Here is a 14,583-nt window from a genome sequence, read left to right on the forward strand (position 1 = left end):
CAAGATGAGATGCAGCATTTAACCAATAGGCTTCTGGAATTTGCACCAGACTCAGTTTCCAAATGAATGTAAGATGTAGTCCTATTACACTGCAATCCAGTAGTTTAACTTTGAGATGACAAAGGCATGGATAAAAGTAGCATGGTCTGCATCTAACAGAAAAGGTCACAACTTGCTGACCAGGCAAAGATCGAAGAAAGCCAGCCTGGTCATAGCTGTAATATGATTTTCTAATAGGAGCTGAGGATCTAGCACCACCCCTTTTAATTGCAAACACAAGCAAGCAATGGTGGCCCAAGAGGCTGATATTACCTCTGCTGTATCCTCTATCTCCTTCTTCCAACCCATCTCGCCCCTGTCTGGATTGACCTTTGCAAGTTTGCCTTTGACCATGCCCCCAGTCTCAACCAGATTTTGACTGTCACCAATGGTTACTACGACCAGACTAAAAAAATCACAAAATAAACTGCAGTGCAGAAATTTGGGGATAGGGAAGATACTTAAAATAGGCGACTCATCGTCTCTCAAGCACTGGGCCCAACCATAATGCTTGCAACCTTGCACAAGCTTTCCTGCACCCTGCCAGCAGACTTCAAATGGATTGTGCAACACTACCTTGCTACCACAAATGTATACCTTGCTTGTGTGATAGGGTGACAGTCTTGCCACACTGTGTGGTGGTTCTGACATGGATAAATCACTATGAGAAATGAGATAAGATTACAAGCATCTATGATTTGAAGATATGAATTTTGCTTTCCAGAGTGGAGAAGTTAATAATCCCTTTTGCCCCAAACCCACAGCCTTGATTCCAAAAGAGAAATTAGAATTCTGCACAGGCACGCACGCACGCAGGACACTGCACCTTGTTCTGTATGAGCATCATGCTGTTATAATCTTGGCATTTGAACAACTCCCATTTTTTTCTTAAGTAATAAAAATCAGAAACACACAGCCTCTAACAGGTCATTAAATCATTCTCCCAGAAACACAGGATTGTTTCCTCCAATATAGTCTCCAGTGTTTGGCCTACTCTTAACATGTGGCTTCCATCACTAACCTAAATAAAAAAAATGTTTAGGGCAGAGAGAAGTCCAAGCAGCAGAATTTCAGCTCTTCACTGTATACTTTTTCTTGGCAAAAGGAACTACTTTAATGGTTATGATTCACAACAATAATTCCTGCCTGAGCTTTTCCCCTATTAGCCTTTTTACTGAACCTTCCCCCCTTCCATGGTTCACAAATTCCCAAAGTACTGAATATGACAGATCCACAACACTCCCAAATTCAACAAAGCCTGAATCCTCAAATTACTCTCCAACACTGGTATCTCATATGGTAGTATGATGCATAACCAGAGGAGCCACGGGCCAGTTTTCAACAAAGAGACTGAACTGGAGCAGAACTAAAGCAGCTCAGCTGTCATGCTGTACTGAAATGGCCAACGGCTGCTGACATTTCTTCTGCCTTATGTATAAAAAGTCTGCCAGTTTAGGAGTGTGCTGCCTGGCAAGGAGTTGCATTGTTGGACAATGCATCTAATCTTGCCTTGGGAATAATAATTCTCCCTCTCCTATCCCATTAAAGTCAGTTTCTTCTCCACTGCAGACTGTGAAAAGCCTGCTTTACATTGTTTCCCCTAAAAAAACATTTCTAAACACCACTTTACCTTTGGAGCCCAACATTTAGCAGAGTCTTTTGAGCCACTACATTTTTGTTGATCACTTAAATGTAATTTGCCTGAATAGAAGTTTTTAAAACATTGAGGTTTGTAAAGCACTTTGAAGAGCTCTATAAATGGTATTGTCACCTCTGAAAAGCATTCCTATCTTGTCAAGCTTTGTAAGATGTGAATAGACAATTAAAGTACCTTTTAAAAATCTGTCGTAGGTGTTATAGAGTGTCCTCATAGCTAGTTCTTGCAAAGGCAGCACATGATCTGTCTCCGTCCCTATAGACTTCACCTCTGCTGGAAGGAACACAGTTAATTGTCCTGATGAAAAGGACAGCAGCTTCACCTCTGAAACCTGAATAGGGGAGCCACAGCTGGAGGAATACAAATCATTTAGAAAGCAGTTAGCAAGAATAAAAGTAAAAAATGGGAAAACAACATTCAGTCAGCTCAAAGTACACTTTACACTGTTCTACAGAACACAGCCTTCCTAGAATAAGAGCTCACTCTTAAACAGACAAATTAATTTAGTACACATTCTCACTGATTGTAACAGGCTAGATGTGGCCCATTTGGAGGTCTTTACTGATCAAATAATGCCCAGTACCTAGAAAAATTAGAACAGAACCCCAAGGTGAACCAAGGACGCTGACTAACAAAAGTCTAGTGTCCCTAGCTTTGCCTCAGAGTACCTCTTGTTTAGCCAGACAGTAACTGAACAGTACAAACTGGTTATTACTATTACCAAATATTTTACCAAAGAGTCAATGTCTTACCTGACAATTGGGTTTCTGTGCCTTGAATCAACCAGCTCAGAATGATCATGGATTTCCCACCCACAATCCGTCAGGTAAAATATAGCCATAAGGCAATTAGTGCTTTAAGTGCCACTGGATGCTGCTGTACTGTACTATCCCTCTCCCACAGAGTTCCCCTGAAAAGACTGCCCTGGCTAAAATGAGAAGATAACCCAGCAAACTCTGCCCTTTCCAACCCATGTTCAGAAGAAGGGGAGTTCTTTGGATCAGTGGATCCAAATAGAGCAGCTTAGTTGGTTGGTAAAAAAAAATCCATACTTGATTTCTGCTGCAGTTTCTTCAAACTATTAAGAAGCCACAAACACCACGAAGGAATTGGTATTTTTTTTATAACAACTCAAAAATTCCAAGCAAAGGAGCAACCTTTGTTGAGGTGAGATCCAACAAATGGACAAGAAAAGGGGAGATGTAACTGAATTGTCAACCTTTCCTCGTACTGGACCCAGAACCCAAGTAAAGAAACCAGATCCCAATAGACTTGAAAAAGGAAAATAACTCCACATCCCAGATAACAAGGAACTTCCACTCCACAGGATAGTGGATGAAAACCTCATCAGAGAATTGAGGAATGGAAAGCAGTATCAAGGAGCAGACTGACAAACCTCTCTATTGACTTCAATCAATATTTAACTTTCCTTACAAAAGTACTAAGGAGGGGGTGAGGGGAAGTCAAGAACTAAGAAATCAAATCTATCATGTCAGGCCCAACAACCTGTGCCGAGAGAGTTATCCCAGCAAGTAAACCCACAACATCGCATCTCTCAGTACACGCAAAGGAAGGGAAATTTTCTGGTGTGATGAATTGAATTTAGCTGATCAAACCCCTAATAACCTCAATAGTAAACACACGGGTAAAATACACTGAATACTTACTTCAATATCAACTGGACCTCATGTCTACCTTAAGGGCTAAGATATTAATATCCACCTCTCCATTCCACAAGATTGGAAAACAGGATGGTAAAATGTTTAAGGGGATAACTGTATAAACCTCTGCCAGGACATGCCAGAAGAAAAATATTTCCCTAAGAATAATAACTGGTTATTAATAGGCATGAAGGATGCACAAAAAAGAACCCCGAGATAAGAAAGGGGACGGTATTGTTTCTCTTTTGTACTTAGTGATCCTGTGTATGGCTAGGAAAAACTGAAACTCCACATTAAAAGTGGAGTTGCAAAAGAGTTTAGTAAATAAACCATAGGAGTAAAGCGAATGATAATACGTATTATGATAATGTATGTTCAGAAGGAATGACAGGCTCAAGGCAGTAAATTGATCAATCCAAGTGGATGAACAGTAAATCCAATCCACAGAAAGTGAAAACAAAAAATTTCAAATGCTGAGATCATCACTTATATAAAGAAGATTTTTCAGTCAGTCTGACTGCAGGATTCATGGACAAAGATAAAATATAAATTAAATTGCTTAAGTAATGTTAAGAGCCCTAACTTTAAATTAGCAATAATGTGTCAGTTTTCATTGTCCAGACAATGACCAGATAAAGCACTGAACACCCATATCTTCATTCCAGGCCTGTAATCCATTTACTTGACAAGTAAAGACCTTACATCAGCTTACTATTGGTTACTATTCCAAAGGACAAAGAAATACTTTAGCAGATAATTAGTAAACCATTTCAATATCCATTCAATACATTATCAACTCCATTTGAGCATGCTGTTCCTTATATAGGTAACACAATTACCTTACCGAAGGGGAGATCAGAGTGCTACCAGCAAGTGGTGTTTCTCTTTTGTTAGATTTTTTTCCCCTAAATAAAAGTGTATTTTTAAGTTACATCAAAGGTGTCTACAGAATATGGAGTGGTGTCTTTTATTAGCATGTACAAATCTAGAGATCCTATTTTGCTTACTAAAAGGAGTAGATTCTGTCATAAAATTACCACCTTTAATATAAGAAACTGGAAAAAAAATGCAGCTCCTGTTAATTTAGCACCTTTTTAGAAATAACTCTGGTAATGCAGCAATAGTTTTGTTCTTAATTTGCAAATATAAATGCTGTCTTTATTTTGGGGGGAAGGGACAGAAATTTATTCACAAAGATGAAATCTGGCCAAGGAGGGGAAAAAGGCATTTTATCTAGTCAAACTGCTTTGGACTGACCACTTTTGTAATGGCTAATATTGGGGAGATCAGAGGTACCCAAATGCAGCCCATATAGTGCTAAAATGGGGTCTGTGTCTGACCTCTTTCTGTAGTGGTGAGAACAATGTGGATCAGTTGGATTGGTTTTTATTGCTGGTAATAATTTTTTAAAAAGAGTTATTACATTTTTATTAATATATTAAGGAAAGTACAAAAACCACCACATAGAGCAATGTGGAGCTGTTTCCTCACTGCCTTACTGGAGTGCTATGATTAGTTAATGTCTATGCAGTGCTTTGAACATGTACAGCCTTGTCTACATGAGACTTATAAAATTTTCCATTGTAGCTACTACTGGTGCAGCTCCACCAGAAGCAAAAACAGTGGAAATATAGTCAAGGAACTATTGGCTACTGACATTTTAGCCTCTGTCTGATCTAGACCTGATGTGTTCCATTGTGATTAGCCAAAGGCTAACATAAAATCTGATTATAATATAAAAATGAAGATATAGTGAATGAGAAGGAATGCTAGCAGACATCTTTTAAAGGGGACTAATTCAAATTAAAATCTGGTTTATGCAGACAGTTGTAAAATAAGATGAGAAGCAATGCCACTGAAAAAATTAGCATAAAGGCAGTTTAAGATACAAACATTTTAACAGATTAAAATGGAGAATTAAAGATACAGTGAAAAGGCAAGGATGGGGTTCAAAATAACTGAAAATGAATAGACTTGTTGGATCTAACCTTTTAGCACACCTTTAAGCACTACCCCTAGAGTTTTCTGACCCTCTCCCACTATTATATATTGTTATATAATATATATAAAATAATAATATATATAATAAATATGATGGTTTCCTTTAACTTTTAATTCACTCTAACATATTGTTTGCAATTTATTTAGATTTCTGAAAAAGCAAAACACACATTTAACATAGGTATATGAGAACTTCATTTATTGAAACACAAATTCAATATCATTTATGATCAGCACAAATTGATACCAATCTGGCAACAGTAAAATTGTGATACAACTGCAAAATACTTATACGTCACAGGAATAAATAGGAACATGAACTCTGGTTATCAGGAAAACCCTAAAAATTCTCAGGTGTGTAATAGTTAACACACAAGGAATGGATCATAAATGGGGTGTTTATAATTAATTTAAGCATAGTAATTTTATAATCAGAAGACACTTTTGCATCAGCATAACTTCATTAATTTCAGTGGAGCTGCTCCTGATTTAAGCTAGTATAAGCGAAAGATGAAACAGGCTAATGTTCTGGAGAGCACACTTTCTCCTCACATCATAACCACAGACATGAGATGGCTTAGGGTATTTTTAAATATACATACAAGTTGGATCGCAATTTAGAGAAAGTTATTCACTTACTGAGTGCCAAGCACTGAAAATAATTGCTACAGGGATGTTATGCAAGTATGAATGAAAGGAAAGGTTGACCATGTGAAATTCTAGTCTATTCTATAGAATTTGTCCATTCTAGGCAAAGATCTGAGAACCCATTGACTAGTCCAGTGCTGCAATGTATGGGATGCAAACACTACAAGAGATGTTTACTTATTTAAGGTCAATGAAACATATAAAAAAAATCACAGAATATACCCATTGGTCTTTGATTTTGGAAAAGCATGTTTCTATGAAGCCTATATTTTGGGCCAAATTTAAACATGGTCTTCAGCTTCATGCCTTACATTATCAGTAAATGTTTCCTACAAATATCTATAAATGCTTTGGCTGTTGTGGCTTAAGGCTGAAATATTAAATGTTCAGCAAATTAATGCAGCAGATTACAAAAGTAATATAGAACTGGCAGCCAAAGTAATCCCTTCAAAGTAACATCAGTCCTGAATGAATGACACAAAATAAAGTTCAGCTGTATCACAGTCATGTATTTACGGAGAGCGTTAGGAGATAAAGATATGCAAGACATTAAGTTAATTCATGCTTACCCGCTGCAACCAATGACTTTATTATACAGATAAGAAGGGAGCCCTTTCAGGTGAATATTGTTATCCACATAAACATATTGCAGTTCCCGAGAACGACCTAAATCTGGGTTTTAGAAGACAAAAAGAGAAAGAGAGGAGAAAAATGTAGTAATGACAATTCCTGGCAGATATAATTAAAATAAAAATAAGCTGACTGGACTCCCTGTAAGTGAATACGAAATATTATTCTATGTCAGTTTAATTTGACTAAATGAAATTTGTGGAAAAAGTATTTTTAAAAAGAACCTGGTACCCACAAAAGTTACTCTAAAAATTACTCTAAAACTTTCCAACATTTCTGTAAATCCCATTATGAAGGGAATGTCACTGTGAAAAAGAATTTACTGAGCGTTAATCTGCAAATTTGAAAAGGCAAAACAACTCTTGGGCTAACATCTACAACTGACCTTTCAAAAAAAAGTAGGCCAAGTCCTCTGCTAGTGTCAACTGACATAATTCCACGGAAGTCAGAGTTCCAAAGAAATAGACTGTGGCCTACCTCATGGAATTATTCAAGACAATATAATAATTTAATGAAATTCATTATAACTAATGCAAACTAATGGCCACCTTTGGATTTTCAGGTGTTTATTGACAAACTGTTGGGACAGCTAACACAATAGGAATTGTGTAGTACTATACACAACGGGTTAAATTCAGTGCTGACTTACTACACCCAGATTGACATCACTGAAATTGCATGAGATGTAAGAAGGCAGATTTTGAATGAATGAAGTGGAGTTTTGGTCACTGAAGCAAACTGGTTTGCATATGACAGTAAAATTATAAAACAAAATACAGATATTGACAGCTGACTATTATACTATAGAAAGTGCACATACTTGTTTCCAACTAAAAAAATGCAAACCAACATTTCCTATGGCTATTACTAAGCGGTCAATATACTTCAAGCACTGACAGTTAAGATTTTTTTCATAAAAATTATCAGGAGGCTGGAGGGATCGGCTGGTAAGGGATATTTAGCAGAGCCAAATATGTATAACATGGCTAAGCAATAAGTAATGGGAGAAATATATGCTAAGAACCTACAAGTATTTAAGAATATGAACACCCAAGCATGGAGAGGTTTGATTTAGTTTGGAATATAAAGGTCCAAGAAAGAGAAATGGGATAAGTTAAATGGAAAATGTAGGTTTCCAGGGGAAAAAAATTCCTTTCAGCTTGACATATTCACTGAGGAGCAGTCTCCTAAGGGAAAGTAGTGAAAGACTCATTAACCTGAGATGTTTAAATCCAGATTGAACAAAACACTAGAAAATGTACTCTAGAAACATCCCTGAACTGGCTGAGAGACTGATTACTTTAGATGATCTAAGTGGTCTATCCCATCTCTAACTTTGACGACTTTCCAAATATTAAGGGTATATTCAATGCATACATTTCAGTTCAATTAAAAGCATAGGCCTGGAAAGTGATTCTGACAATCAGTTATTTTCTAAAGTTTAAGTAGTAAAAATATTTTTTTTAAACAAGCAAAGCAAGTCTCCTTTCTGAAGGCCTAACTACTTGTGAAAGCATTTATGCAGAACAGTCTGAAATGCATTACTAAATTGAATACGTCTGTATCTTCCCATCTTCATCAACCAGCAATTATTTTGATCGGCATGAAAATACAAAAGGAAACCTCAGAGACTCTGTAGCTTCTGCCCATTTCATGAACACAACTAAAACACCAATACTAAAATACAAAGAGTAAATGCTGTCTATTATGTCTCATTTTGTTATTAATATGGTTGGGGCGATAAAATGCCTAAGATTTTTCACCAGCCACTACTACATACAGTCAGAATGTTTTATAAATGTAATTTTTTATTTATGCATAGGTCTCTGGCCATCATTCAACTCTGATGAATCACAAAGCTAACATTTTACTCCATTTCTACTACAGCTTTCCAGATCCCACAAGATGAGTGTCCTCAGCGCCCATTGACTTTAAAGAGAGTCAAAGACACTAGGAACCTTGCAGGATTACACCCCAAAAGATATGCACAGAGAAGATCAACTTACTTCAGAGACAATCAAACACCATGAAAACAAAAAATATGGGGGAGGGGTCCTAAAATTCAACAAGGAAACAAGGCTGCAGTTTAATCTGAAAACGTACTCTTTCTCTAGGCAATTATGAATCAAGCATTACAAGAGAGGACAATGTTAAGGTTTCTAGATCTTTACAGAAAATCCGCTCACCTTGTAAGAATCGGTCTGATTGTTCCTAAGTGGTATTTTTAAAAATGTACTTAAAAGAAAGTAGTTATCCTTCGAGTAACAGTACATTCAAATATATACAAATATGGGGTAGGTGGTGGTCTATCAGCAGCACAGTGCTGTTGAGAGTGAGCTGCCCTTTTGCAGGCCAGTTGCAAATGGAAGCACTGCAAGAAATGCACAGTTATCTGAAAGGCAGGTATGATGGGAGAGAAAAAAGGTAAGGGAGGTTCCTCAAACTGCCAAATTGGCCCCACTAAATGACAGCGCTGAAGGTCTCCAAGTAGTGTCATGTTAAGTCTTTCTCACCAAGGAAGAAGGGGCATCTGAATGCTGGACCATGAGTGCTGGTGCTAGAAGGAAACCTATCAGATTCCCTTTGTGGAGTAAAAATGTCAGTGTGATTTGATTTAATATATTACTTTTATGAAGGCTTGACCCTGCACCATTTTAGACTGCAAATTTTGTCAGAGACTTCAGCTGAATCATAATAGAGCTCTCAACAACTCAGCTTCACTTGAAATGAAATACTTGAACATCACAGGGCACTCTGTCCTGAAAAAATTCCTGCTTGGGAGGTTACGTGATACACACACAATTTCCTTTGCAGTATACAGTGGACACCGCAATCTTCACTTCCTGTCCCAAAGTTCTGCGTGGTACTGCTATGCACTGCTGAAGAGCGAACACCTCAAATAGCTATTGGCATCGGTTCACTATAGGTTGGCTACATATAGTTTGTTAAAGGTTCTAGGATCCTTCTTGATGAAACAAACAATATAAATGTAGGGTACAATGTAAAATATTGTAGCACTAGAACAGAGGCAGCCAAAACAATATAAGCATAACACTTATTGCAGCACATCAAAAAGCTGAAAAAAAAGCAGTATCATGTTGCAGAATCCAGTTATACCAATCAGCATAGAAAACTGTGGGCTGCTGGCTGCCTTGGATGTGCTACTGTTTTATCCTACTAATCTTGGAGAGAAGGGAAGAAAATTCAAAAGGTTCTTGTTTTTAATGTATTTATATATAGACATACATGGGGTGAAAATCAGGTTAGGATCTTTCTAAAAATCCATTCTCTAGAGCTGTTGTTTTTTCATACAAGCCTGAAGAGGAGATATGTTTAATTTCTCGCCTCTTTGGATATTATTTAGATTGTAAGCTCTTCAAGACAGGGACTGGAACTTCCCACATACCTAAAGTACTTCTGGGTGTGACACAAACATCTCAATCTCAGTTTGGGCAAAACTCCTCAACTTTAAGTTTCCAAATTCCAACAGTGCATGCATTTGCATATTTCATGTTCTTATGAAACTTTTATTATATTAATAACCATGCATCTCCTTCCAACCTCTAAAGATTAAAAGAGGGTCAAACACCACCACAAAAAACTTTAATTTTAGTCGTTACTACTTTAAGCAGCTCTTTTTACCTCATCCCCATTAGTTTTTATATATTATACCAGGCAATAAATATTGTTAAAAGCTTTTTGATAAACACATTTCTTTTGAACTCTAAAAAATAAAGAAGCTGTCCATCTATGGAAGGGCTAAAGCTACAAAGAAGGTTTTCATGTGGCTTTTGCAAGCACCGCTCTGTGTCTAAAACATTTCCACTTTCCTCCTTCCCAACTCTCAGATCAAAGACCTTTCTTCTAGAAATGGCCAAATGCTAGGAGTCCTGAACAAACCCCAATTCTATTTGTATTTATTTATTTATTTGTTTCTTTTACCTCAAGGCCCTAGCATATGCATTCCACATGGCTGAAGACTGAACAAAGCTAGTGTGTCTGCACTGATGCTCTTTTAATCGTATTGTGAAAGCAATCATACAGTAAAAGCATATACTGTGATAGACCTTTGTTTACTGTACACTGATAATTACTAGACCCATTTGCTTAAAGAAAAGCACATATAAACCCTAAAAAAAGTGGTATAACATTAAGATTTTTCTGTCATAATACCCAGCCACTGTCACCACATTCTGTAAATTATAGTCCATTATAATTACTTTATTTAAATCATGTTATGAATCACAACAAACCATCATTTTAATTCTAACAAAAAAACCCAGACTCCAGTTTCTTACAATGGAATCTTTGTTTTCAGAAGTTGTAGCATTTGCATTTGATTCTAGAATTTTCCTGTTCACCTTCTTCAAACAAAGAGTCACCTGTAAGATCTATCTCAGTAGTCTCATCTTTAATTCTAGACCAGGATTCTTAAACCCACTTATTAATATAGAATGTAAAACCACATGGGTCTACAGAGACAAGCAAAAGGAAGGTGCAGAGGTTGGTCAGGATTCATAGGGTTACATAGTTTGACTCAAATACATTTTAGCATATTTTTAGAAAGTTGTCAAGGATCCCCAGAGAATTGGATGGGTACTCTTTTATTTCTTGGTATAAATCTAAATAGTGTACTTTTTATGTCAGCACTCAGAAAACTGACCAATTTAATTGGCATATTCAGGAATTTAAGTCTCCTCTGCAAGACAAGTAAGTAATCCTGATTTTGTTCACCCATCTGTTTGTTCAGGCATCTGCTTGAAAAGTGGGGAGTGGCATAGTATATTTATATTCTATTTGATGAAACTATTAAGCAAATATACCAATTTTTAATTATTTAAAAAAAATGTTCATGCACACTGAAACTTAAGCAGGATGAATTTTAAAACCAAAAGAGAATATATACAACAGGACTCACTTATAGAGTGTCTACCCTGCACTGCAACACAAGCACAGGACTACTACTGGGGTACATCTGCGATGTCAGCCCATGAGTAGGCAGGTGCAGGTTTTCCTCTGACCGAATGGGGGTTTTGCAAGTAGCCACAGTGGACATGTCTAGACTAGGAAAGATTGACAATAACCAGTGAACATTTTTAGACAACATTTGCACCGTCTACATTAATTGCAAAATCATTAGTTAAAACATGGTAACATTTTAGAAACACAACCATTTTTTCCAGACATGCCTAGTAAAAAAGCTTGCATCTGGTGGTAAACAACTTGCCTCCTTCTCTACACAGTAAAGATCAGCCAGTGGTCAGGAAGTAGCACATTAAACCATAAAAACATGAGAACATAAGAATGGCCATACTCGGTCAGACCAATTGTCCATCTAGCTCAGTATCCTGTCTTCTGACAGTGGCCAATGCCAGGTGCTTCAGAGGGGATGAATAGAACAGGTAATCAAGTGATCCATCCCGTCAGCCGTTCCCAGCCTCTGGCAAACAGCAATCCCTGCCCATCTTGACTAATAGTCATTGGTCTATCCTCCATAAACTTATCCATGGACTTATCCTCCATAAACTTATCAAGTTCTCTTTTGAATCCCGTTGCATTCTTGGCCTTCACAACATGCTCAGGCAAGGAGTTTCACAGGTTGACTGTGCATTGTGTGAAGAAATACTTCCTTTTGTTCGTTTTAAACCTGTTGCCCATTAATTTTATTTGGTGACCCCTAATTCTTGGGTTACTAGAAGGAGTCAATAACACTTCCTTATTTACTTTCTTCACACCAGTCATGATTTTATAGACCTCTATCATATTGCCCCTTAGTCATCTCTTTTCCAAGCTGCAAAGTCCCTGTCTTATTAATCTGACCTCACATGGAAGCTTTTCCATACTCCTAATTATTTTTGTTGCTCTTTTCTGTACCTTTTCCAATTCAGATATATCCTTTTTGAGATGGCACAACCAGATCTGCATGCAGTATTCAAGATGTGGGCGTACCATGGATTTATAGAGGCAATATGATCTTTTCTATCTTATTATCTATTCCTTTCCTAATGATTCCCAGGATTCTTTTAGCATTTTTACTGCAGCTGCACACTGAGTGGATGTTTTCAAAGAACTATATGCAATGACTCTAAAGATCTCTTTCTTGAGGGGTAACAGCTAATTTAGACCCCATTGTTTTACATGTCTAGTTGGGATTATGTTTTCCAATGTACATTACTTTGCATTTATCAACACTGAATTTCATTTGCCATTTTGTTGCCCTTTGGTAACTCTTTGCAGTCTGCTTTGGACTTAACTATGAGTAGTTTCGTATCATCTGCAAATGTTGTTACCTCACTGTTTACCCTTTTTTCCAGATCTTTTATGAATATGAATATCAAACAGTGTACTGGGACCAGTACAAACCCCAGGGAGTTACCATTATTTACCTCTCTCCATTCTGAAAACTGATAATTTATTCCTACCCTTTGTTTCCTATCTTTTAATCAGTTACTGATCCAGAAGAGGACCTTCTCTCTTATCCCAGGACAGCTTACTTTGCTTAAGAGCCTTTGGTGAGGGACCTTGTCAAAGCCTTTCTGAAAATCTAAGTATACTATATTCAGTGGATCAACCTTGTCCCTTAAATTAGCAGTTCTACAAACAGTTAGGGAATCAAATCACAGTTGGTTGAGTAGGGAAAATGAGGAGTTATTTGTAAACTAACAAATGAAAAACCACATTCTAAGAAGCAAATTGAGTATCACTAATCACATGCTGAGATTATCACCATGCCTCTATTTGGTGTCTGCTGCATGGTGTCCCAACAAACACACACACACAAAAACAAAAGTAGGATAGATGATGCAAGCAGTCTAAACTGAACTGGTCAAAGATTAGAGAGAAAATAAATTTATTTCTATCATTTAAATAGCTTTCCTAACTCCTCAATTTTAATGCATTAAATCTTAAAATCAGGTATTTTCTAAAAGTTCAGATCAAAGAATGCTTAGTAACACCCAATTTATATTGTCCAGTTGTGAAATGATTAAATGTGCAGATTTTATACTGTACTCAATTTCTAAGAGTATATCATTCAAAATGTCCTTGGGTTAATAAGCACTGCCTACCTTAGATAAGAATGCATATGTAAAGCGTTTAGGAAAAGAGAATTACTGGCCTTTGTTCATTATTTCAAGCTGTGCAAGCGACTTATGCTGAGTCAAATGCTGAGGATCCTGGGTATTCAGCACCATGAAATGTCCTTGCATTTTAAAATGTATTAATCATTCCCTTTCTCTCTCATGTATTTCTAAGGCACTTATCAACACCCTGTTAGATAAACACCATGTTCTATGTTATAAAATGTGCAACTGAAGTGGGCTGCAAGGGTGCACAGCAGAGATATAAGAGTTGTAAAAATAATAGTGCCAAAATTGTGCCTGTAAACTTTAAATACTTCAACAAGCATATCATATATTGACACATAAATGGAAATCTTTCCTAAAATGGCAAAAGTCATCTTTAATCTTTTTGTTTTCAATGATGCAATCCTCTTTTCTACTGTATTTCATCAAATCTTCACCATTCAGAAATCTTCTGATTCTTTAGGAGGGAATTAAACATTTCCATTTATTCTGTGCTGCTTTTCCTCTTAACTCCAGATTTTATTATTCAATTCCACATTCACAGACTGCAAATTATCTCCAAATGTTCAACAGGGAGTTACTATTATTAAGAATTACTGAGCAAGGTCAAGTGACAGTCTTCGATGTTTCCCATTATTTTAAAGATTCCTTTTAAACAGACTGTGTTTTGAATTTGAGTCTAAAAATAAAGCAAGAGTTAGGTGTGTCATTTTCTAAGGGGTTTATTTCCTTCTTCTGAACTAAAGACACAAACATTTTAATAGATCTATGGCTGATCCAAGACATTGTTTTCTCACAGATAAGGTATTAATCAAGTAAGGAAAACATCTGAATTAAAAAGGTACAAAATTTGACCCCAGCA

General features: G+C 36.7%; 1 protein-coding gene across 9 annotated transcripts in view; it reads right to left on the minus strand.

Annotated features, from left to right (window-relative positions):
• Positions 1–14,583, minus strand: part of LRRC28 (leucine rich repeat containing 28) — a 142,011-nt gene that overhangs the window by 62,850 nt on the left and 64,578 nt on the right. For 8 of the 9 annotated variants that reach the window (XR_010921281.1, XR_010921280.1, XR_010921282.1 and 5 more), the window contains 2 exons: positions 6,576–6,678; positions 1,871–2,046 (listed from right to left, as the gene is read on the minus strand). Coding sequence is in view for 6 of the 9 variants with exons in the window: in XM_067555610.1 (XP_067411711.1) it covers positions 1,871–2,046; positions 6,576–6,678 (279 nt within the window). In the remaining 3 variants the exon portion in view is untranslated. Of the gene's footprint in view, positions 1–561; positions 701–1,870; positions 2,047–6,575; positions 6,679–14,583 lie in introns of those variants that run through there. The other variant, XM_067555613.1, reaches the window with a different exon arrangement.

Source organism: Emydura macquarii, unplaced genomic scaffold, assembly GCF_026122565.2.
Source record: "Emydura macquarii macquarii isolate MOO-44397 ecotype Brisbane River unplaced genomic scaffold, CSIRO-AGI_Emac_v2 contig_1644, whole genome shotgun sequence".
In the NCBI taxonomy this organism is placed as follows: domain Eukaryota; kingdom Metazoa; phylum Chordata; order Testudines; family Chelidae; genus Emydura; species Emydura macquarii.